A 26,853-nucleotide genomic window follows, 5' to 3' on the forward strand; every position below is an offset into this window, starting at 1 on the left:
CCATTTAAGAAAATAAAGAGTGTCAGCGAGCTATTTATAGTATTTCCGCTGAACATGTCAGCTTTTCCTTGTAACTATGTCACCACCAATTTACTTTTAAATCCGAAAAGAGATTTCATTTGTAACGGATGTTTGCATTACACGAAATAAAATTGACATTTCCAAGCACACGTGTCGTAAAGGGAAAAGGAAAACGAATAAAAATCTGCAAGGAATATTGAAGCACTAAATGCGTGTTCCGATAAAATTTTGTGTAGTTTATTTGATCTTAAATGTACACAATTAAAAAACACAAAAATAGCTCGAATATATAAAAAACGAAATGATTACATCCCTGCTCTTGATAATATTTGAAACACACATAAACATTCTTTGATATATTTGATAATTTATTATATAGAAATTAAAATTCCACATTAATCGATGATACTTGGTAGTATCACAGCGATCTTTACACTGCGTGCGTTTCAAAAGCATTGACTTACAAATATGGATATTAATATTTTATGTTATACATGTTAAATCCGATGAAAAGTGCAGTGAGGCAAAATTGTATAATAACAATAAATAGGGGACGAAATTATGAGGTGAACGCAGAACGAAATAATAAAATATTTCATTTGTATGGAAGCAAATTAATATTCTCTGTTTTTTTGCTATTTATTACATATCACGATAAGTTAGTTTCTTTCATTTTTGTTACGCAAGTATTTTACACAGTTTAGGAAATTTCTAATATAAATTCCAAAACATTTTTTCTCCTTTTTCTACTGGGGTTTAGTAGTTACCAAGTCCATACAAATAGAACCATTACAATAATTTGAAGCGCGAACAAGAACGCTTTTTCTCGTGTACCAGCAACGTTTCCAAGCTTTAACGCATGTAGGAGGAAAACAAGTTGGAATGTCAGTCCAATAAATGCAATGGAAAAAGTAAGAGACTATTTTCTGAATATTTGCTGAAATTACAAGACATTGTCTTCCAGATTCTTTTATCCCTCTACAGAAGAAATTAAAAATTCCTCTATTCTCTTGTCTCAGAATTTTATGGAAAAACATATTTATAAGACGACAGTTCACATTTTTTTATAGCTACAGTGAAATGTGAAAAAATGTACTTAGTATTTAATATCTGCTCTTTGAAGTAACTATAGGGTTTTGATTTTTGATGAGTATTTTATAATTATATAGCTTTCAGTATTAATCTACATACAGGGTGTCCTAAGTTTAAGGTGCCAAACTTTGTCAGTGGGCTCTATAGGTCTAGACAAAACATTGGTTATTTAGCTATTCTTAACTGCGTCTTTGAAATTTCCCATTTTTGCTTATAACTTTTTAATAAAGCACTAAGTAACCTATATTCATATAACACTTTTTCCTTATCTAGACCCATAAAATGTACTGACAAAATTTGGCACCTTATACCTCAGACAATCTGTATATTATTTATCAAGTTATCTTGGACCTCTTGAACCTTCTGTACTTTTTGGGCCCTTTCAATTCCCTTTGAACCCCTTTTACGCCCTCTTGAACTCTTTCAGTCCTTTTCATTTCTTTTTCATCTCTTTCAAGCTTACTCAGTCTTCCTCAATTTCTCTTGTTCTTTCTCAGTCTTCCTTGCAGCCTCTCTAAGTCCTCAGCGTTTTTAGTTCTCTTCAGTCTCTCTCAAACCCAGTCAGCCACCCTTTTGAACACCCTTGAACATTATGGACCTCTGCAATCCATTTTCCTCTGCTTCTTCCCACTGAAACACACATCCACCCTCTTCCACTTCTTCAAAACCGCTCAAACTTACTCCATCTTGCTTCAGCTGGCACACAACTATCTCAAACGACCCGTGCTCGAGTTTCCCATCAAAGCGGAATATCTTAACTTGGGGTTAATCAATCAGTTCGCTTATCAAAGGTAGAGCAACTAAGGTGTCCGATGTAAATTAAGCAACTCGTTTATATGCGACCGTCCAGACTGTAAACGGCCTTTCCATAGTCTTATCGATTACGCAGCCACTGTACTCGTCGGTCCTGAATAATGCAAATGCGACCGACATCCATCCGCGGTCCACGAATATCGCTGGGTGATGAGATCACTGAATATCCGCGATTTCAGCCACGTCTGACATTTATATTTAAATATTGCTCGGAGGTGGAGTATCGATTGAAGAGCTTGACAATTTCAGGGAGAGAAATTCGTTCGATTGAGTCGCGATGAAAAGTCATAAATGAGAAAATATCGCAGTTAGCTTCGCTCGAAATGAGCAGTGATTTCTGAGATTATTTTCTTACGATGCTTTCAGCTGGAAAAATTCGTGCGAGAAAAGCGTTAGCTAAGAGCAGAATGTGATGAATATTTCTTAAAATCGTGGAACAGGCAAATGTAGCAAGTAAAGAGATAGGGGATGGAAGGGTAATTAATTGTTCCATATTGTTGTAGATTAGTTCATACAGGGATGGTGTTATTTCTTTTCCTGCTTTCATCAGACAGGTATGTCATTCCTGTGGGATTGGTGATATATTAAATGAAAATAGTGGAAATGTTTGCACTCCAGGAGTGGATTTATTAATATTTTCCATGGAGTACGTTAAAATATTTCAATAGATTGGACTATAAAGAAGATGCTAAAAATAGTCCATATAATTTTAACTTTGTTAAAGTGACAAAAGGATTATTGGAATTTTTTAATATCAGAAATTTTTCTTAAAATACCAAGTAACTTTTTTAGAAAAACTTTAAGAAAATTCTTTTGTACCTGCTCTTCCAAATCAATTTATATTATCTCAGAGATATTGTAATAAATTTTTCACGTCCTTCCTTTTTTGGGGCACGATCTCTGTGTCAAAAGTTCTAGACAAAATTCAATTATGAAATTTTATTTGCATAAATCTTAAATCACAAAAGTTTGATGGTATATAACTTACAAAAGAAATTAGAGTTGCAGAGGTTCATAAATATGACAAAACGTTTTCCATGTAAATACCATCTAATTTAATTTGCTTTTCTGAATAAAAAGAATTTAGATTATCTTAAGATTAAAATATTTTGTAAAATGATTAAATCGCTATCATACATATTTATAAGTCTTTGTAGAAGTATCTCCTTGATGGCAAACACACGATGTTTCATAAATATCATTTCACATCGATCAGTGACCTAAAACAACTATTGTCTTTTATCTTGAATAACCAACAAAAAGTATCAAAAATTGCTGATTGTTAGTATCACAATTTCCCTTAAAATATCAAACAAATCTGGCAAATTACGTCGTTGAAATTATTTTCATATTGAGTGTTTTCGCCTTTCCCTTGTGAAACATAGTTTAATATCCCAATCTCAAAACTTAAAATAAAAGCCCACTGTGGTACCATAAATGCCTGAAGTTCTCCAATCTCACCTGATCAATAATCCAGTACGACTACAATCGATTACCGCAAATGCAACACCAATTCGACCAACCGCATACATTCTGGAACACCTATGCATAATAGAACCAATATGACTGTTCAGACTGACAATAGACGCATTATACTCGTGCTGGAGAACTATCACAAGTCAAAAACATATAATTCCTGAAACGATCAAAAACGGAATTTCGTTTTACAAAATTCTGTAATTGCAACACTACAATTCATTTACAAATATATGTATGTAGGTATTATTTATAGTTAGAAATGAATTAGTAAATTTATGTATTAGAAGACACCTCATGTAACGAAGTAAAAATTGAAAATTCTTAACTTAAATAAAATAGGATACATAAAACGCAAAATGAGTAAAGCAGAAATTACAAACACATTACAACTTACACTACACAATGTCATAGTCGATCATACTGTACAGAGCTGGTAAGGTTGCACGTGGAAAAAATGGTCCATGGATCCATATGGTCACAGTAGATAAAATCACCTGATTTCACACGCACTTTCAGATCTAGCGTTTTATTGACCAAACTAATCATAACTACTAGCTGAATCAACGTATTCCCTATACATATATGAAAAATTGCTACTATGTCAAAATGTGTCCCCAGTGCAACCTTACCAGCTCTGCACAGTGTCTACTCAGACTTAGAAGACATACTCAGAGTCGCTAACGAGCTAACAGCTAAGTAGATGTTCAGCTAAAACTAAACAGAAAAATTATATTTCATTCCAGATATTGACACAAATTGCGTTTGCCTTTATAGAGAACGCCAGTCGGTGGTGCAGGCTGGATGGAACCTGGAGCAACTACTCGAACTACAGCCTCTGCCGCGACCTTCGTGAGCCTGCCATCGAAGGCGGAGTGGAAATCATCTCGACCACGATCTACTTCATCGGCTACAGCCTCTCTTTGCTCACCCTCATCGTGGCCGTGTCGATATTCCTCTATTGCAAGTAAGATATTCCTATTCAAATCGCCGTGGTTCTGCTCGATAGTGGTGGGAATGGGCAGCGGGTGAGACATGCTAGAAAATTCTTGGGAAAGTATGTTGGGGTAGGTTCTGATACCTCTGTAGGGAAAATGTAGATAGGATTTCTTATTTCATAGATCCTTTACTGGGGCTTAGTTGCTTCTCGAGGTTTGAGAACGCTTGAACGTGTTCTTAAAGTTACTAACAATGAGATTTCATGCTGGCTGAGTTGATACTCAGGAAATGCTAGGTGAACGCACTGTATCTTACGTACCTGTGGTATTTCAAGGAGGTATTCGTACATCACCCTTGTTTACTTAATTTGTGGTATGTTCAAAAGTTTTTTAGATTTTTTGGGGATCTTTTCCAAGTTTTATTCTAGGCGTCTCTTGTGGTGTATTTAAAGTAGCTTAAATACATACTTGTATTATTATAATAGTATGTTTGATACTGTTTTGTAATTTATTTAACTCTTACTAATACGAATGCAGATTCATAATCTTGTCTTAATAGTAACAGAAAATACACGAGAGTATGAGAAACTGGATTATTAACCAACAGAAACTAAATTAAATAGCATTTTAGAATGAAAATTGCGGTGCAAGCGAGGTTGGATTATTTTCTGTTATAACGTGAAAATAAATTATGAATTAAATGCATTGAATGTGGAAATGCTACCTACATGCATTTGTAATTTTTACAGATATTATTATTTTAGAATATTATAGTATCTTCTAATACAAAACACATATAATATCAAATATTAAAAGTAATATGTAGTATTAAATTCAGTAAATATTCTACTTATTTTAATATTAATATCTGTAATAGTTATATTATTAAAATTATATATTAATATCTAAACTAAAACTTTGGTTCCATATTAACAGTATTAAAGTTAAACGGCAAAAAAGTTGCTTCATGAAGGAAAAGATTTTATATTTTCCCTAATTAAATAATGTTTTAGCTCATTTTGAATCCTTAGCTATGAAAACAAATTTAATGAGAATTAAATTAGGAAAACATTTCAATTAATTAGTTCAACTCTAAAAAAGTCGGCCATATGCTACCTCACCATACTACCATTTTCTCCTCTACGTTCATAAACAGATTGAAACAAAATTCTAATTAGCAGTAATGAATCTAGATCTTTTTAAGCATTTGGTTTCTTTAAATAGTTAATACATACAGTGTCAAACCTCCAAAGAGCAGAAAGTGCTTTTCGCTATACATTTTCTACACGAGAGAAAATAACCATTAGTAGTGTTCCTCCAATCGATTAAATCGCTTGTTTAGTGAATTTCACCGCCAGACCCAACATGCAATGCTCCAGGCGCATAATATTACAATTTTATGCTAAAACGAACCACCAGCAACGACTTCGCCTCCGCTTTTAGTCGACAGGAAAAACCTTCCCTGGAGTACATTTCTGTTGGGGCGGACCACTAGTGGTACAAGAATAAAACCCCCTGACGTAGCATTGATAAAAACGGAACGAAATACCTCGGGGGATTGTACTTATGCAATATGCAAAGCGTTTTATCAAGAAAGCGTCTGTCCAGTCCTTGGAAAATAAGAAAGTCGAATGCAGAAAAAATGGTTGACACGTTCCCTATCAATATTTCTTCTGAAAACTTCTATTGGCGCCATCTTCTTAATTACAGGAATATGATAAGCAGTTGAACTGATTGGGGGATGATTATTAGTAATAAATAAATGGGAGCTTTGAAAATTGTGCTTTCTCAAAAAATCGAGGTTGAAGTGTCGTAGATGTGAATCACTTCATTTAATTTTCATTTGAGAATCTATGTGGAGTGAATAACGTTTCATACGAAAATGAAAATTAATTCACTGGATAACCAGACGCATACAAGATAGCAGAAGTGCTAGTACTGTTAATATCCTGTATAGTGTCATCAGAATACTCAGATATTCAAATTCAATTTGTAGTATAAACGTAGATAGCACAGTGCTTCGTGAATATCCTAACGATATCTAACATTTGCATACATAAAACGTATCCATTTTAGATGTTCAAATTAAAGGTCGTCGACCACTTATCAGCACGATGTATAAACTATCAAATTACGATCGACATTATTTATTTATTACTCACGATAACTTTATACGAATTAAAGTTAGAGAAAGACCTGAAAACATATAGGACAATTTTGCAGTAACAAATTCTATCATTTCATCATACGATTCTTTTCACAGATTTAACGATGCAGTTGCAATGTGTAATTGCGCTTTCCTTTTAATTGGAACCTAGCATTTTTTTTTGCACAGCATAATCTTTTGAAAATAAAATACGAAGTGAGGTTACTGAAAGCTGAATATTTTGTTAGAAATTTCATGATTTTTAAACATTTTTAAATACTCAAATGTTTCAACGTTACGTGGTAAATATTTTCTTATCACTTTTTCAATCTCTTTTATCACATTATTTAATGGTTCAGCATTGAAGTTACAAATACATTTTATTTTTTAAAGTGAGCAAGGAGGTCAAAACGTAGAGTCCCTCCACTAAAGATATTTATTTAAAATATCTCTTGAACTAATGATTTTTTTACCACTCTATTAGAATACTTTTTTTAGAAGCCAAAACAGGCTACTTAAATATCTCCTCTGTTTTTAATGACTCGAAAATTGTCTGTTTCATAATTTGAATGATTTCAAGAGAGGAATATCATGGAAAAACAATATTTTGTGTAGGATCATTTTATTTAATTTTTTAAATTTTCATGTTATTACAAAAACAAAGGAGATATTTAGATGACCTGCTTCAGCTGGGACATCTTGTATGCTTTCCCATTGAAAAAAGTAATGTAACTGTTGAGTGCACATCTATTATTCCACTTAAAAAATAGCCCTATAAATATATCTAATAGGTGTTCACTTTTCAAATCATTAATTATCTTCTTCTGACATTGCCTTTAATTATATTGTCAATGAAGTTACGATTTAAAACAATAACGTAAATCATCCTGTATGGTCTTTGTAATGCAAATTTCTCAATATTCATTACAATTGTCAAAAAGAATTAGAGGTAAAGGTGTCTTTTTTTATAATCAGACCTCTAACATACAATTGAATATCGATTCAACCAACTCGAACATGCGTGTGATTCATTCAGAGAACCGATGAAAAGTATCGATAACTGAATTGACCAGCATGCATAGATAACGACACGCTCAAAGCGCGCGACAGCAGTTTCTTCATCGTACAATAACGAACAAGGAAACTGTATTTCGCTCAGCTTTGAACGTCTGATCATTTATTCACCTTCGTTGAAAGTAGAGAACTTGCGTTCTCATGCGAGATATAGAGGACTGAAAACGCTCTAATGCACTCCTCAAGTTGTGCTTAAATATTTTGAAACACTTACTTGTTCCCTGTGGTAGACAATTATGAAGTTTCAATGGAGTGTTGTTTATTTTATAAGCCATCGTTTAATACCATTTATCTCGATGATTAATTGCACGTGGTTTCGTTCAATAATTGATTAGTGAGATCACAGTATATTTATTATTTATTTGTTGTCCAATATTAATTCGAAACTTAATTTAGGTCCCTTAAATAAAGGGACGCAGTATAATATTATGCATATTGTTATACCATATGTGTATAAAATAATATACATATATGTTTCAGAGAAAACTTAACAGTAATTTCCAAATTTATTTTATCGAGATATTGATACAATTTTCGAAAAATTGCAGAACACGTATTCATATTTTGTGAATCAGCCAACCTGATTTTATCAAGACATTAAATTGTTTCAAAAAGAGAATTTATTCATATAAAGGAAATATAATATATATCAAATGAAATGTTAAAACAAAAAACACAGTATATCGCGGAACTTTAGCGTTCTGAGTAAAAATAAAATAATACGATAAAGAGACAGTAGAAAATTTTCAAAAAGTGGGACATTAAACAGATGAATTTAAAGATATGGAAGGCTGAACGTTTAAAACTATGCAACGTTTAACAAATAGAAAGTTTAAAATCTTATTAAAAAAAATTGGAATATTTAAAACAACCCATCCTAGTTATAAATTCATTAATTCAACTAGAGCTTATATTTAGAATATCGAATTCATAACTTCTTTTTTAAAGTAATCCAAAAACCAAAAAAAGTTTTGTCACCCAGCTCTTTTTTAATAAGTATTTTTAATGTATTTGAAAAGAATGGTGTGTATTAGAATATTACAATGTATACCACAGTTAATTATTCAGAAATTAAAAAGTAAATAAGCATTTTTACGAAAATATTAGCATAGAAAGGTTAGAATCCAAAAAGACTCCTATTACCAATAACTTTACAAGGCTAAGGAATGATTCTACATGGCAAAAGAGGTCGACAATCAAGAATAATAAAATTGTGTTTAGAGCTTCGTTTCAAAATTATTAATTATTGTAAGAACATCGAAAGTCGAGTGAAATATGTCTGACTAATGACTCATTCTACTACCAGCATCAGTCAGGTCAGACACAGCCGTCAGTGGTATAACTCCCGAGTTAGACACACATTTCATTCATACTCTAGACGTTTTTCAACAATTAGTAACTCGAACTCTATTTATATACTAATTTCCTATTTATCTACCAATATCCTCAAAAATAACTACAAATCACCTCCACATCATAAACTCATCAAAAAATACTGAATCATTCTCAACAAAACTTGTCTTATTTTTCGTGAAGAATCATCCCCTTACCCCTTACACCACCAATCCTAGAACACCTCGTATAACATATTGCGCAGACCCACCCTAAGAAACCGATAACGTAAAATAACGAAACAGAAGGAAGCAGTTCGAGCGTTCGTCAGGAATAGCTCGCAGATATTGGCCACGAGCAAAGTATCTATACTTCGTTCACTGGGAGAACGCAGTTGTCGGTTGACGAGTTTTCGTACCCTTTGCGCAGTTCACGCCAACGCTCATTAGTTATTGGCTCTGTCACTCCCGAGCACATCCCTACCCATGAACCCCTTGTTGGGCCCTTGGAGGTCCTACCATTTCTAAAGAAAGTCACTTCTTCAAGTGTTAGCGCATAAACGGTGTGAAAGAAATTTTGAGCAAGCAAACGATATTCTTTTAGATTTTAGTTTCCTCCGAAAGTATTAATGCGGCTCTGTTAGCAAATAAAAATCTTCTTGAATATCGTCTCTGTCGACCGAAAACGTACTGGTGCTAGTCAGAATTCTTACTGCGTTACAATACCATAAACGACCCTAGATTTCCCGTGTCATAAACTACCTGGTCGCATCGAACATTTTGTAGGAAATCCAGGAAACAGTTCTACCGTTGCTGTTTCTTTAGAATCAAATAAGCTGTGGATTCTTTACATTGATATCTCAATAAATATTGTTTCTTAATAGATAGAAACATTTGTTTCATTTGGACACTAGGTATACAGAGTAGAAAGAAGCAAGGCGTGTCCTTTTAGGCTCTTGAATCCTTCACCAATCTCAGTGGAAAAGTCAGTCGGGGCAATGGAAGCCATCTGCGTGAAACGACTGCGTTCTCTCAGTGAACGCAGTATAGATAAATTTGTAGGTCAGATGCTAACGAGCGAAGGTCGACGGCGGGAAGGAAGGAGGAAGGGCGAAAGGAAACGCGGCAATTCCGGAAATGCGAACTGAACCAGGAAACGTACCGAATCCTGCACGGAACTGCGGATATTTTATTAAACCTGCTCGGGGATTTGAAACACACACTTCCGTGGCGAATCCGTGGCTCCCAGCGGATGTAAATTATTGACGCCACGATGCACCGTTCCGCCAACGCTATAAGTGGAGCGCGCGGTGTTCCGAGGAAACGAAACGTGTTGCCTTGACTTTGGTTTGCCGCGGCAAACACGAACCAGGTCCAGGGGAAATCGCCTCGACGCCGTGATCTACGGGCGTCTGTTTATGGATGACGCTGTTACTCACGGAATTTTGAGCGCATGCTAATTCATTGGATTCTGAGTTAAGCTTCTGAACGTGCACCAGCAGCCATCTGTATTCAGACACTTATTGAGAGGGTTTCCTAAGGTGGACATGACTGGAAGCTTGAAGTATCTTAGATGTTCGGAGGAAATGGATCGCGGATTTTTAAAGCTTTAGAAAAATTCAATCGTTAAAAATAGAAGCTAATGTGTTGAGACTTTTTGTTGCATCGCTTAAGATTTCATTTTTATAAAGGCTTGAAAAATGGAGATGTTCGGGGGAAATGGATCGTGGGTTTTTAAAGCTTTAGAAAAATTCAGTCATTAAAAATACAAGCTAATGTGTTGAGACTTTTTGTTGTATCGCTTAGGATTTCATTTTTATGGATGCTTCAAAGATATTCAGATATTCGTTGAAAATGGATCACGGATTTTTGATGCTTTGTAAATGATAAATCGTAAGAGATACAGCAAAATGTATTGAGACACTTTTGCTCTATTTTCACTCTTCAATGCATGTGTAGAATTATAGAAATCTCTGATTGTTAGTGTAGCATATACAATAGGATGTTAATTATTCGAATTAACACTACCTTCAAAATTCACAGTCAATTATTTTTACTTTTCTTAAAATATTACTAAGTGATAATTTGAGGTTTAGTTGAGGTCCTTAAATAGTTTCATCGTTAGTACTTTAAATACCTAAAATTGTAAATAAGATCGAGGAAAATCCAGTTCGAATAATCGACATTCTACTGTAGCCATATTAAAGTATTCTTATTGGAAAGTGAAAACAGATTGGACGCTATATCATAAGACAGTTTATGATCCAATTTGGATCTTCTACCATCTCTTAAACTATCGAAGGCAATATTTTTTACATTCTATATAAATTGTATATTGCAAGCTTCAGTTAAAGCATGAACTCAAATTTTTTGAAAATGTAACTTTTACATTTTTTTTACATTTTTTACCGTTTTATTTTGCTGAAGTCTACTATGATATACTTCTTTTCATTAACTTACCTTCTTTCTAACTTCTAATTTAAAAGCTCCTGTTCAGATTTCACATTTTCAATACAAATTATAAAGTAGCTTGAAAATTTAAATATTCCTACGAATTCAATAATCCTTGACGAAAAAATTTACAAGTCACTGGATATTTTAATATCTCGCAAATACATTATGCTGTAATATATTAAAGTAAATATACGAAAAATTCACGTACACAACATATATATAAATATTAATATTACTCATAATATAGATGCTTCATTTTTACAAAAATTAAAACTTTGATTACATATTTGGATATTGAAAATATCATGAATCATAATAACATAAAAATAGACATGACGAATACATTAAAATTTACGAAATTGATTTCCATAAATATACACTTATAACAGATCATGGAATTTTTAATAAATTATATAAATGTATAAATAAGGGACTTTGTTGGCGGTGAAGTTGTCTCTTGTCTATAAATGGTCGATGTTGAATAATTTGATGAATTTCAGCGAGAAATAAAAATAGAGACGAAGTTGACGGAACAAAAAGAGAACATAGAGCTGTTCAAGCACTCCTGGGCAACATTATGCATAACAACCTTTACAAACGAATGCCTGTTAGGTGAATGGGAACACCGTGAATAAGCGACACGTGACGCAAATAGCTAAAGGCGAAACACTCGAGGGCCAGCGGAATCATAAATTTCCACAGACTTTGCTTATTAGAATAACTTGTCTGCTGTTGGTTGAAAGCTTGCAATTGGTTGCAACCGCATAGACTCGTTAATAAAGCGATGAATGGGAAGTAATGTATGGTGCCAAGAATTTAAAGCAGACTATTGTTTCTGGAAGATGAATGTTTACTTTACTTTATGAAATTGTCTCTGCGTGTTCCTGTTTATTCATAAAGGTATTAGAGTAAAACATAAGAGACAGAGATATAATCTCAGATTCTCAGATCTTCGAATTTTCAAAATTTTAAATTTCAGATTCTCAAATTGTTGCACCTTATAAGCTAGGTCTACACTACGTGTTATGTAACAAAGCTGTGGAACTTTTTAGAAAACGAATAAGAGAGATGTATGTCTCTTCTCTACTTTCTAAAAAGTTACATAACTTTGTCATATAACATGTAGTATAAATCTACCTTTAGATATTCAATCGTAGAAGTTTTCAAATTTTCATATGAAGTTTACAATCCTTCGAATCTTCGTTTTTCCGAAACTGAAGGTTAAAAAGTTGAGATTTGAACGTTTGAATACTGAAAGTTGAAAGATTTAGAAAATTGAACATTTAAAAAAATGAAGATTCGAAGAATTGAGAACTTGTAGCCTTGAAAAATTGAGAATTTAAAAATCTAAAAGCTTGAATGGTAGAACATTTTAATATTTGATATTTTGAAAATTCGAAAGCATGAATAACTTGGAAATTAAAATCCTTGCGAAGTTAAAGATTAAGACATTTGAAAAGTTCAGAGTTAGAAAAGCTACAAATTTTAAAAATCGAAGATTTCAAAATTAGAAAACAATCTTCCCATAATATTACTCATCCAATGCACACATATTTCCCTTCTAAAGTACAGCCCCAAACCTCTGAAATACTTGAAAGCTACTTAATTAGCAATAAGCCAGGACTCCTCTACGAAACGCCGTAATATAATACAGTTATGATCATTTCGGCAAATATCTTCAAAGAATGAAGAAGCAAAGGTATCGTGGAGATCGTTTACAGGATTAGCTTCCTGTTCGCTCGTTGAAGCTTACGAAAGAAGTTGCATCGTTCGCCATTCCCCTCTTTCTCTGTATTCCTCAAATTATTCCGTTCCAGGGGACCATTTGAGGGGTTGTTACTGACCTCTTTACTGGAGGCAGAGCCACGTCTGAAATAAATATGCATAGCCACCGGGTTTCCGCTTTGTTTCTGCGCTGCACGTTCGCAGTTTCCCTGCGCAATTCTCTCGAATAATAAATAAACGCGCTACCTCGTACGTTCTCATCGAAAGAATTATCACGGGCTACAGCGGAATGGAATCCCGGGGCGTCGTTTTTCTCATCAGCTTCGTCTGAATAAGAGAGCGGCCCTAACTAACGATTGTCGGTGAAGAATCAGCAATGGCGAACGGTTAAAAAAATAGTAAAAGTAAAAGCAGTGCTGTTCCATTTCTCTTGCGCCTCACATTTATATTTTAACCTTCTAACTGAGTAGTTTCTGGAGCAGGAAATACAATGCATTCAGTGAGTATGTATTTGCATTAATTCGGTAGCATTAAATTTATTTGTATATTCTCAAATTTACGAAATTTTCAAGTCTAACAGTTTCAGAAAATTCAAATACACGGAGTAACTTTAATTGTTAATACTTTGAAAGCTGCTATTCGTATAGTCTTAAAAGAGAATATTAATGTATCAGCCTGATTAAAAATTCCTTGAAAATTCAATATTATATTTGGAAGATCTTCATCAGTCGAATGTTAAATATTACTAGTATATTTAACATTGGATAGTTTTAATCCCTTTTAAAAAAATCACTGAAGCAGTTTACAAAAAATGTATACGAAAGCACACAAGTAATTAATGGTTAATTATTATCGATAAGTATAAATAATCAGCGATATTTAGTATAAATGTAAGCCTCAATGAACAGTCGTAATTTTATATGACATGAATAATTTACAACATATCACAATAAATACAAACAGTTTTCGCTGCTCGTTAACACTGATACACATCAATAATTTACAATTATTTTTGACAAACATCATTAACCATACATCAAGATTTATGAATGCTAATATCGTTGTTCTCGACATACCTATAGAATGTATATTGACGATATTGATACCAATATTTGCATCGACAATTATATTGACGTTTATATTGTTATATTTTTTCTTTAATACAATTAGTCATTTCATACCAACATTTATATCAAAGTGTGTATCGATGTTTGCACCGAACAATGAACAACGAACCTAGAACAATGAAATTCTTGACTTGGATAGTCGAAATCATTTTCCAGGCGGTAACTCGCCAAACGTCGGAATAATTCTGTTTCGTACCACTGAAATTGTTTCGGTAATTGGTAACGACGTTCTACGTCATTTATCTTGCTTCATAAGCGACAAAACTATGGTCCAACAACTTAAAACAGGTAATTGGATACGCTATTCCTCGAAAGCACTTTTGTTTCCTTTATTCTAATCGCGAAATTTCCAACACGGAACAACTCGTTCGCGACGCTTCCGATTTCGCACCTATGTAAACGGACCGTTTCACAAACGTTTCACTGTGTCACGGAAAAGCGAAATTTAAATTCATGAAAGGAAACGCGTGTGAGCAAACAGAGAACAAGAAGAATCGCTGAAACGAAGCGAATTTTACTTCCCATTATAAAAGATTGTAAAATGAGAAAAGAAAAGAGAATTGAATATACTTTCAGGCTGCACCATCTTGCAGGCTTTGAAAAATACTTCAAATGAGTTTACAAGTTTTCTTCTCGGGTAATTAGTGAATCAAATATTGAGTAGAATTTTTTAGGGATTGGTGGATAATATTTCAACTTTATTTTTAAACAGTGTTTATTATTTAAAGCTATAATATAATGAAGTAATACAGAGTTGCTTTCTATGTATTATACATTTTGAAAGCACTTTGTCAGCTAATGGTCAACACAAAATTGTTGGAAAATAAAAAAATCAAAAATTATTGTAGTAACATACGTAACAGTAGATTTTCTGCGCTGCAGCTTGTGACAATTTTAATAATTGTAGAAAATAAACAGAAGTCAACTTTTAGGGAAAAATTTCTTTTTCCTCTGAAACATTTTTGCGTATTTTTAATACTTAGAAAATTAATCGCATGTAGACATCTATTCACATATTATTATAATAAATTAAAATTACAACAAAAACAGTAATAAAAACCAGGAAAAAATAGTTGCGAAAAATGAAAGAAATAGCGACATATCTACAACGAAAAAAATCTGTGTTTAATCGAGAACAGAAAGTAGGAGTAGTTCTCTGAAAGTTATACATTTGAAAATTCCCTGGAAACTCTAGCATCGAAATTCCATTGAAAACGGACCCAATTCTATGGGTGAAACAGTAAGCGATTATTTTCGAGGCATAAAAACGAAAAGGAAAAGCGACCTCCTGATGTTGAGTACACTCTTTTCGAGCGTCACTTTTCCCACGTTATGAACTGAATATAAAATATCTCCGTGGCGCGTGACTTGGAAAAAAGCCTTTCCTCGATAAAAGAGAGCGTATTTGCTCGCGTCTAATTATGCGTATTGTCGAAGTTACTCGAGAATGAGAGCCATGGAGAGCGATACCAACTTCACGTTTAATATTGCCCTACGTGTACAGCGGCATATTGCGCTATTAATAATGAGAAATAGTCGGGAACTGTGCAACAATGGGTAGCATTAATAATGGAATTTTATTACTGTATTCCGTATTGGGTCATGATCATTAATAATCGCATAAATAATACGTATCATCACAAACTGCATCAATGTCTATTTAGTTATCTTTGTGCAGTGAACGATATCACATGTTGTAACTATCAATTATTCTGTTTCACCAGATATTTAACGATTCATGATGTAAAACAATTTTCGTTCTATCATAGATACGAATATGATAAAATATTACATTAAAAAATAATTATATGTTAAACTCTAACAGGTAATATTCTTGATAAAATGTTGTATATAGTTGTAGACATTGTTTATAAATGACGTAAAAATCAGTGCTCACTGTAATTGTAATTTTAAGAACTCATTAAAAACTAACAATTTTCGAACGCCTCAGAGCGTCAACAGTTTACCCTTTTAAAAGAGGAACATTTTTATGGAAGAATATTTTACTGATTAAATAAATTTCTGTTGCAGGGAGCTCAGATGCATCAGGAATAACATACATACAAATTTAATGTTCACCTACATACTCGCAGACCTGATGTGGATCCTGAACAGCATAATGCAGGTATTTCCATTTATTTTTCAGAAGCCCCTTCCCCATTAAAAATTGCTTGCGCCCCTTTATCGGGTTTGTTTGAAACTTTAAAAAGGGACGAACAGTATCTACACAGCGTGAATTCGTTGCACCTAAATGCGTGTAAAAAGCAGAAGCGTGCAAACGAAGTTTCCAACGCGCTGCGGCGCGAAAAACGTCAACGAAAACTAGAACTCCGCCACTTGTTGCTGGAACGTGATACATGTTGCTATTCCTTTTACTTTTAAATGGAAACGAACGCTGATATAATTTATTCCGATGAGAATATAGTACTAATATTTATGGTCAATTGCGGGGGTGGATTAAAAAGATTGTCGACATGAAATTTTCACAAAGTTATTTGAAATTATAATGATACTTTATTATATGATGTAATTATTTTACGAAGTATGTAGAGAGATGAAAAATTTTAAATAATGTTGGTGTATTTTTATTCAACAAAATTTAACTTTGTTTCCACAAACATGAATTTTATTTTTAAAATAAACCTGGAGGATGTGAGAAATATTAACAGATACGAAGTTTTTTGTAATATATTTAAAGAAATATAAAATTAAAGCTTCTAGGCCCTTGCAACATCTGGAAAATTGTTTCAATAGAAAAAAGCTTTTGTGTACTTAATCTGAAAGAGTAAAATACCCAACTTCTTTTTATTATTAGAAATCAGTCATAGAGTTAAAAATTTTTCGTTCTACCTTATCGATTATTGTTAGATAAAAAGATTATACAGTACAGTATACAAATAAAAGTATTTGAATTTTTAAATCAGTTAAAATAATATGTGCAATATTAATAGTATTATACTATAATATTTAAAATAATAGGCTAAGCTGAATGAATATAGGATACATTTAATTTTTCAAATATTTTAACCCCCACAGATCATTTATAAAATATTTTAATATTATAATACTTCTTGTTTTAGTGGCATTCTTTCCGACGATATAACAATCTGAATAATATTCTTTACTTTTACCATAATTTCTACTATTCCATATTAATCTCATAATGTGTATAATATAAAACACTAATAACATCAGAATTCTCTATTATTATGATGTTTTATATTAGATACATGTTCCATATTAAAGCATATAAATCTATAATATAATAAAATACTACAAAATAAAATGATGTAATATTCATATCTAAACTAAATTCATATATACAATCAAACTGCCAAGATAAAATGTCTTTAAAAGACTCAGAATATGGCTTAGAAGACTACAATATAAAAAAAATAATTCCACTTTAACTTAGAAATTTATCATATCCACAAAATTGATTAAAGATTCCATCTTCCAATAAATATGCCCCATAGAAAAGTTGAAATATCCAATTCATCTTTACACTGTCGAGTTCGTGAACTAAATGAACTGTAGTTCCTCTAATTTTGATAATATCCATAATTCTTCGCTGTATTCTGTAGAAAGCCCTCTTAAGCAACAGTCCTTAACAAAGGTAAGCTTTTTCCTCGACATTCGAGGGGATCGTCAGACAGAGAGGCAGCGTAGCAATTTAGTAGTTGGCCACGGGCGGTAAAAGGCCAGTAATGGCGAGCAATTAGCCGGAAAAACGATTCTTTCTGGCACTGAGAGAATTTTTGACCGATGGCGAGCGCGTTTTCCATTAGTTACTAAATCTCGGAGAGCCCTGTTAACGAACCAGCTGAAAGGAAAATTAATTACGGCCGCTGAGTGGCCGACGCGGCTCCGGTTTTTCGATAATTAAAAGAACGACTAGCGCTGCGAAATCGCTGCGCGAATGCATCGCCAATGAAATTGCGCCATACGAAATTCCCTCGGCTCGCAGCTTTCGATAGCTGCTTATTTTTCAATCGTTCACGATTCAGCGTTGAAGGGACAGCTGTCGCGAAAAATTCTGGTTCATTTTCTACTCTTTATCATACGTTTATTTATACTGTTGTTCGTTCGCGTGGAATAAAACCTCTACAAATTTTTTCCAAATTAAAATCAGTTATATAAATTCAAGTAAAATTAATAGTATTTCAGGTATTTTGTACTCTCTAGCATACGTTTATTCACCCTCCCTTTTGTTCGCATAGAATAAAACCTTCAATTTAAGTAGTTGAAATCACCTAAATACTTGTTACTTTGCTAGAAATAGAAAAGTATATCATGTCATTTAAAAATGTAGAGGTGTCTTCCAAAAGTTCGAAAGCACACTACTTACAAAAAATATTACTGTCATATGATAATCCTCTTCACATTATGCAACTTTCGTTTCACAAGTTTCCTCATATCTCTAAAATAACGGAGACACTCCTGGTGGTTGAAGTTATTGCTCCACCCTGCATACTGACTTCTATTGAATCACAGATTTACTCTACGAAAAAATTCAGCTCGATACAGCTCTACCAGTTCCTAATCGAATATTTATTATGCTTCCAGGTCTCCATGCAGCCTGACGTACCAACCTGTGTGACATTTCTCTTCCTGCTGAACTATTTTCAGCTGACCAATTACTTTTGGATGTTCGTGGAGGGTAATTATCCTTGACCTTCCTCGATATTCTCCATTATTCGCTCGCGTGATTCGACATCTGTGAGCTAAAATGCAGGCAAAATCCAGCGTAGTAGGACTCCGTGTAGCCGAACAATAGACTGATAGATGAATTATGCATTAGATAGAGTAAGCGGACCGAATATGGTTTCCTTTCAGGCTTGTATCTGTTCCTGCTGGTCATGAAAACTTTCACTGGCGATAAAATCAAGCTGAGACTGTGCCTCGTCATAGGCTGGGGTGAGACTTTATAATTTTATTTTCCCTATCTTGCGTACATCTTCCAGTTACGTACTGCAAATATATACTGGACTGAAATTCGGTGAAATATTTCGAAAATGAAACGGGAGATTAACAAATTTTAATCTGAATTTTGTCTAATCTTTTTATGCAAAATAGCTCCTCTACCAGTTCAATCGATTATGAACCACTTTTTAAAATATCACTTTAATGAGCAGCTATTGAACATAAATGTGTAGGGTAATTCCAAGTGAGGTGATTCACTTCCTTTTAGTGTACCACTACATAACAAGTGCAATTACTATTGCAAATAAAAAATATATTTTTAAAGAACAATACATATTGCATAATGATATCAGTAATATCTCGTCATAACAATTGAAATATATCTCTAAACATTGTATTTATGCACTGTATTCCGATAAAGTCATTGTTTTTTACTAAAATCTTAGTTAAACATTATAGAATATACAGAAAATTTTCCAGAGTAATCAATTGTAACACAAATAACTTACTTAATTTCTCCATTTTAAACAAATCAAAGAAACGATGTTATGACTTTAATCAATATTAACTAAGATCACAATAGATGGCATAAAATTCAAGTATATCGATTGAGTCATCTCACCAGCAGGATCATTCTCAGAATTACCCTATGAAAATGTTGTTATTTGTTTTTAAAAATTCAGTATCTCTGAAAGCCCACCTTACTAGTTAAAACTAAAAAATAGTATCTATTTAAACAAAATAAAATATCCCGAAAATAATTGTAATTCTGAAACAAGACATTGAATACTCTGATCGATTCAGAATTCTTCTTTCCTCTCTTCAAATCGGTATAAATCCCGAGACCTCATTTCCCCCGCTGACTACGACAGAACTATCCAAGTAGATCATAAAGGAAAGTGGGACACCCTGCATTTACAGCCACCGATTTATCGATTTAATTTCAGGTCTTCCGATCCTCTTTATCGCAGTGTGGAGTATCGCGAAGTGGCTCGATCAAAACATCACGAACCAGGGGAACCAGGCGAACCAGGTAAGGGAGCTTCGTCGATGGTGTGTATACAGGCAGCCTGACACAAAATCTGGCCACGAAAGCAGCGATGCTAGGAAAACAGAGAAAATGCCTTCTACGTAGATCCATTCGAACCTTGCACCCACACGTTTCCCACTCGACTTTATTCATATCCATCGGGCGCCATGTACAAGAGCAGGCGTAGATGGAATGGAAATTGTAAGGATACAACGCAGCGTTGATCCCAGCTCCCAATTTTGTCTCGTGGCTCACGCCCAAACGCTGCCAGAAATACTGCGAGAGTTTCGGGACGCGATCCTTGTTAACGTGCCAGCAGCGTACGTGACGAGGAAGACGAACGAGACTAGATGAAAGAACTTTTACAGAATCTGTTCATATCTCTGGCCGAGGGAAGAGAAAGTTCTTCTTAGCTGTTCGAAGTCACTGAATGAGTCCTCCTATTGTATCCGAAGGGAATGGCAGAGACAGGTCGAGATGAGTATGGAGTTAGCCGCGTGTTTATGGAATAAATTTCGGAGACAGTTCTTGTAAGCTCTTACAGTGAGTCAAGAAGGTATTTGTACAGTCAGTTTGGGTATAATAGTGTCATATATAGAAATAGTAGATTAGTGGGATTGCTTCGTTGAAGGGATTTTTATATTTTTAAATGATTCTGCATCTGAAAGATTTGGGACTGTCCAACGAAGTAATTGAAGTATTTTTGATTTATTATTTCATTTTTATACGTTGCCTGCCACGTTGTTTTTGAGAAAGCAAGATAGGTAACTATGATTTAATAGATTTTTGAGTAATTTTTAACTATCGTATACTTTACAGTATCATAATTTAATTATGTGCAATGTTATCGTTAGGTGGTAGAAAAGTTTTTCAAGAATTACAAATTGAGAACTAAAGGGTCCACAACAGTGAAAAAAGTCTATTCATTCAGTCCTTGTTAATAATTCTTATTATATCTACTAAAAAGTATAGACATAAATAGAATAGGATATACAAAAAATTCGATAGATGTTAGAAGTTTTCAGGGGTTCACTGGCCTTTTATTCGCTACACTAAAATAAAACAAAAATAGAAAATAACGAAATCTTGTCTCAAGCTTCGTTTCTCTTAGTTATAAATTGCCCAAAAAATGTCCAAAATTCGTATGATACATGTCTGACGTGGGACTTATTCTCCTGCGGATGTGCATTAGCAATATAGGTCAGACACAGCGGTATCAGTAGAATAAGTCATGTCAGACACACTTCAGTGCATTTTAAATGTATTTTTAAAGATTAACAGCTCAGAAACGAAGCTTCGAGTGAAACTTAGTCACATTTACTTCCATCGTATTTAAACATTCAAAAACAGCTCTTAAAATTTCTTACACCTTTGATCAAGCACTCTCTGCAAAAAATGGACCTGTTTTCCTATTAATACTCTCCACAGAGCTCTGACCCAATTTAATCTCCTTCTCATTTCCGTCTGCCAGTCCTTTACTGCCTTCCAAAGTGCAAGAAGATGAAATATGAAATAGGGAAACGGTCAAAGGAAGAAGGTGAAGGTACAGTAGATCAACGATCTTGAGTGGCCGAAAGCTTTCACCTCTCCTATAATCGATACGTCCATATGTAAACACAATGAATGAAAGCTTCCCATAGTAGGTACGTCAGTCACCGTGTATTCACTTCTGACAGGTCTTTCCACCGTTCATATGTGGTAAACTATGTGACAGCGTTCTAATTTCGAGCTGAAATTCCTCAGAATTAGATTCCCTTCAACTGTACCATTCTACACTCTTTTTCATATGGATTCGAGGCACTAAGAGTATCAACATTTTCAACGACAAGTCTCAATATTAATTTTACAAAATGGAAACACAAAATATTACTATGGTAGAGTCGTGCTAGGCTATTTAACTATTATAATATTAATTATAGTTGTCATTATATATAGTTGACGTTAATACCTAAGTCTTGAGAAACCTGTGTCTCGAATCCATAAGCCCGCTGTTACTAACGTCGCTACTGAGGAGATTATAACGAGTAAGATCTGTAGCGTTCAGGCTAATCGATGTCTTAACCGTGGCACCGAAACTAGCGCTCGAGTCAACAGTCGCATACAGCGATAAGAAACGATAAGACTGGCCAAATGAGAATCTTGCGAAAGAAAGTCAATGTTTGTGACGGTCGTAAAGCTGGCCTGGTTTCACGAAGATGCAATGGTAATAAATGGTAACCGCGATTCGCAGGAAGTCGGACTGGGGAAGCATTGTCCCTGGATGGTACCGCACCCTTATGACTGGTTTTATCAGGCCCCGGCTATTTTGGTGCTCTGCGTCAACGTGCTGTTCCTTTTCATGATAATGTGGGTGAGTACCTACAGATTTCATTATCGGCGTCGTAATGCTTTTCGAGTAAATACTAATAATGAGAAGGTCGCGTGGTAATGCAATAAATGGTCCTGCCGTAGTTTGTCGATGTAACGTTATCGTAAGGGAGGAAATTAAATCGTGCTGTGGGTTGAAAAGTTAACTAGTCTGGTTGTTTCACGGGGAAATTGATTCTTGGACGATAAGTGGCCTCCTGTGCGATGGGAATCGTACAGTAATGTATTTTGTGTTTACTTCATAGAGAAATTTGTGTTATTTACTTTTCAGTTTGTAATTGGTTTTTAATTGAATAGGGATTAATTTGTGATTAATAAACAAGGATATGGATAGTGATATCAGTAGACTGTGGATCTTTATGCATTTATGGGAAATTTTAATGCGCAAAAAAGTGCAGTATTCTTATAGAATACAAAAATGTACAAAATATCGAAAGCTAAATGTATTTTATAGTATTTTGGGGTTGAAACAAATTCTTAATTAGATTTCACACCTCTGTTTGTGTTTGTGGAAAATGAAATTTGCATAAACAATCGCAGTCTAGATGCAAGTAATTAAATTTGAGATATATTGTTAAACAATTTTCTAGAGTGCAGTATGTGTTTATTTTTGTTTATTGTATAATAGTTCAAAGGTAGAGGCAAATTTTGCTAAATATTAATATGTCGAGTAACTCGACTAACTAATCGGGGAAAAATTATTAAACAACTTTCTACAGTTCAATGTAGTTTATTTTTGTTTACTGTATAATAGTATAAAATCGAAGGCAACATTTGCTAAATAAGAATGTACTGAATAATTTAATTAACAAATTTGAGATAAATTATTGAATACTTTCCTAGAATTCCATATGAATTCATTCTCCTTATGTTACAATATTATAAAAGAAGGAAGTTCATTTATTTTTACATCTTTATACAATGTTTCAATTTTTACACATTTCTTATAAGGGTACAATCGCAATGTTTCAAATTAAATTGTGTAACTCGTAGAATGTTTGTTTTTAAGAAAAGTGATCGACATATAAATATAACAATCTTTGGTAACTATTAGGTGTGTAAATTAATGTAGTGCCTTTAGATTTATCTATTATTTTATAACAGTTTAAAAAGAATATTATCTCTCTTTATATGATTTAATATAATTTATAAAAGATGTTCCATAAATATGTCACATATTTTTCAGTGAATCTTTGTCAGATTTTAGAACTCGTCAAGCCAAATACATCAGTATCGTTTTTCGAAAATACATGACCAATAGTTTAGAAAATATTAGCAAACAGAGTTGCTATGTGTATCTTACTTTTTTAAAAGATTTTAAAAATTGCTTACTTGGAAGCTTAATTAATTAAATATTTAATACGAAATTTAAAAAGTTGGAAGATGAGAAAATTGAAAACATAAAAAATTTGAAAATCAAAAGTTCGACATATTCCTCAAACTAGCAAAAAAAATATAACATCCAATAAAATCCTCATTAATTGAATTATAAATGCTTCGCGATTCACATCATATTTGACTCTTCATCAAAGAGACCCCAAATTGATTTACACACCTTTTTACATTTTACACAAATTTACACAAAATTTACAGATTTACACAAATGAATAGGTACAAGTAGATATTCTCTATAAACCAAATGTTTGCAATTACTTTACGAATTGTAGTCCCTAAATACTGTCTTGTATTAAAACAAAAGATGCATGAAAAATCTTGCAGATCGAAGGAAATCCCGTCACCCTGTATAATTTTAACGAAAACCACCAAGTGATTACAAACTTTCGGCTGGTAGTATAAGTAATCAACAGAGTCTAAGAAACAGGATTCCATTCCACAGGTCAACCGAAAAGGTTTGCCCAGGATTCTCTGTAACCCGATAACGATTCTATATCACAGGTGCTGATAACGAAGCTCTGGTCCGCAACGAACGCAGAGACGCAACAGTATCGGAAAGCGAGCAAGGCTCTGTTGGTGCTGATACCACTGCTAGGAGTGACTTATGTCCTGGTACTGACAGGACCCACCGAGGGTCAGGTTGCTAATGCATTCTCCTATCTCCGCGCCGTGTTGCTTTCTTCCCAGGTAATGCAATCGATCGAAGTATTCTGTTACGAAAACCTGTTGTTCAACAATAAGTTTGAAAGTCTCTAATATTACTCCTTTCTTTGATGAGACGCACTGTGAAGTATTGGCGGAGCGTGGGCTATTGTATAGATGCTCATAACTCTGTAGAAAAGTTGCATCATGCACTCTAGCTTTGATAATATTTACAAGAGGAAATATAGATCATGCTTTGCCAGACTATATTACATAGTGTAAGAAGATATGGATACTTTCAGTCTTATACCACGTGCCTGATGAAAATGAAATTTTATAGGAGAAGAAATAACTGATTATTTTAGCTTTATGTTTTGTATGGGGTAAATGTCTCAGTACTTGGACAGTACTGATGGTTTTATTTAATTTTGAGATTGAATCCTTATGTGCCTAATACATAGCAATACCTATAGAGCAAAAAAAAGTATTACAAAATAGAATATTCAGCTAGATACTGGAATGCAACAAAGTATTGGAATATGCATTTTTAGGTTTGCTTAGTGGGATATATGTACATCTTAGACGTCTGTGTATTGGGACATTTACCTTAGTTATCTGGAATATTTTTACATAAAGAGATTTTGTGGGATTACATAGCTAATACAAATAACTATTAATTACTACCTATTAACTATTATAAACTAAAAACAGCTAACAAGGAACATTACTTTACTGTCATCTTTTGATTTTGATGAAATTTGGTATGCGAATAGAGCATAGAAAAATAATATTTTTCGATTTTGGTATACTAATCGTATACCAAGTTTCATCAAAATCGGAAAATGACACTAAAGAGATGTCCCTTGTAAGTCTGATACGTGATTTCACTTAGTTTTAAATTAAACGTCTAAATAACTTTTTTATTAAAATAATTCGTTCGAGAATTATAAGTAGATGTAAGAACAATCGAAACCTACAATTTGTTAAAAGTGATGATACCTGATGATATCAGAATGAAGGTATCGATATCGTATCGTGCATCCCATATCATTTGGGAAGTACAAAATATCCAAGTTTCCCCAATTCCACAAAATATCCAAAATATCCATTTAACCCCTGTACTTAATTTATTTAAAAATAATACTGAAATTTCTCGTTATAAGCTCGATACGTTCGACACCCTGTCTCCATATGTTCATTCATAACAATCGAAGAAGAGAAAATGTGAGCATGTTATAAATAAAGAACACACATAGGTACTATAAAATATTTTTTTTTTTATAAACTTGATTAATAATATGCGCTACGGCTTCACCGTTATCCTCATCAGTTTATTCTGTTTCATACTAGCTTCCTTCTTGCTTTCATTTTCTTATCTCTCCACTCTCATCATAGAAGAAGTAAAATTAGCCATCGCAGCGGATTAAATTCAGAATTGTCTTTCATTTCGCTATAATTGCCCCTATAAATCGCGAGGCTATAACGAGAAAACGGTATTTGACTTTTCGTGGAATTGTTCTGCAGCCCCTTCTAGTGGTTCCCAGTTCCCTCAATAGTTCCAATAGCTCTCAGTCTAAGAATCCATATTCTGCGTGCATGTGCGCATTAAGATCGCATGCTTCATATTAATATAATAAATTCTTCAGGGTCTCTTCGTCGCGCTATTTTATTGCTTCCTGAATACCGAGGTTCAGAATACGGTGAAGCATCACATTGTGCGATGGACCACGGCTCGCGATCTGGATACCGAAAGAAGGTATAACAATTGGTCACCCCGTTCGAGAACAGAGAGTATAAGGTATTTCATTCCCCTACAATATCATATTTCTACGATTCACACTGCGGCGGGTAACTCTTGCTCGAGAAAAACGTGTGTCGTTCCACTTAAACCCAGATGAATTTTCAGGACTGCTACCTACAAATAACATATCTACATCATCTTCCAGTTTAGACATAAATCTACAGCACACAGTGGTCGAGATATCCAGAAGTCTGGTCATGATGTTACTTCTCCTGTTTCTCATTTATTTCTGTATGAACTTCATAAGTCTACTTCTAGAAGTTATGAACCTTCAACTTTGAGGAGCTTAAGAGGAATTACAAAATTGTCCATAAACTTTTTAATTATTTTTAGCAGTTCTATGAAGTAAAAGCTTACAAATTTTTTGTAACAATAAGTCGTATAGTTATAAACAAAGGAATTAGATTTCTTTTTAAAATTGGGGATAATTAATTAGATCTTCCATTAGCTTTAACTTTCCAAGATTAAACTTCCTTTACATGATAATTACACTTCCCT

At 33.7% G+C, this 26,853-nt stretch overlaps 1 protein-coding gene across 6 annotated transcripts in view; it reads left to right on the forward strand.

Moving 5' to 3' along the window:
• Nucleotides 1-26,853, forward strand: part of Dh44-r1 (Diuretic hormone 44 receptor 1) — an 83,037-nt gene that overhangs the window by 55,508 nt on the left and 676 nt on the right. For 3 of the 6 annotated variants that reach the window (XM_076376405.1, XM_076376402.1, XM_076376404.1), the window contains exons 2-9: nt 4,180-4,369; nt 16,229-16,322; nt 18,764-18,857; nt 19,034-19,114; nt 20,068-20,153; nt 22,381-22,500; nt 24,414-24,599; nt 26,201-26,310. In XM_076376405.1, coding sequence (XP_076232520.1) covers nt 4,180-4,369; nt 16,229-16,322; nt 18,764-18,857; nt 19,034-19,114; nt 20,068-20,153; nt 22,381-22,500; nt 24,414-24,599; nt 26,201-26,310 — 961 coding nt within the window. Of the gene's footprint in view, nt 1-4,148; nt 4,370-16,228; nt 16,323-18,763; nt 18,858-19,033; nt 19,115-20,067; nt 20,154-22,380; nt 22,501-24,413; nt 24,600-26,200; nt 26,353-26,853 lie in introns of all 6 variants that reach the window. The other 3 variants (XM_076376403.1, XM_076376401.1, XM_076376406.1) reach the window with 2 other exon arrangements.

Source organism: Calliopsis andreniformis, chromosome 4 (assembly GCF_051401765.1).
Source record: "Calliopsis andreniformis isolate RMS-2024a chromosome 4, iyCalAndr_principal, whole genome shotgun sequence".
Lineage (NCBI taxonomy): Eukaryota > Metazoa > Arthropoda > Insecta > Hymenoptera > Andrenidae > Calliopsis > Calliopsis andreniformis.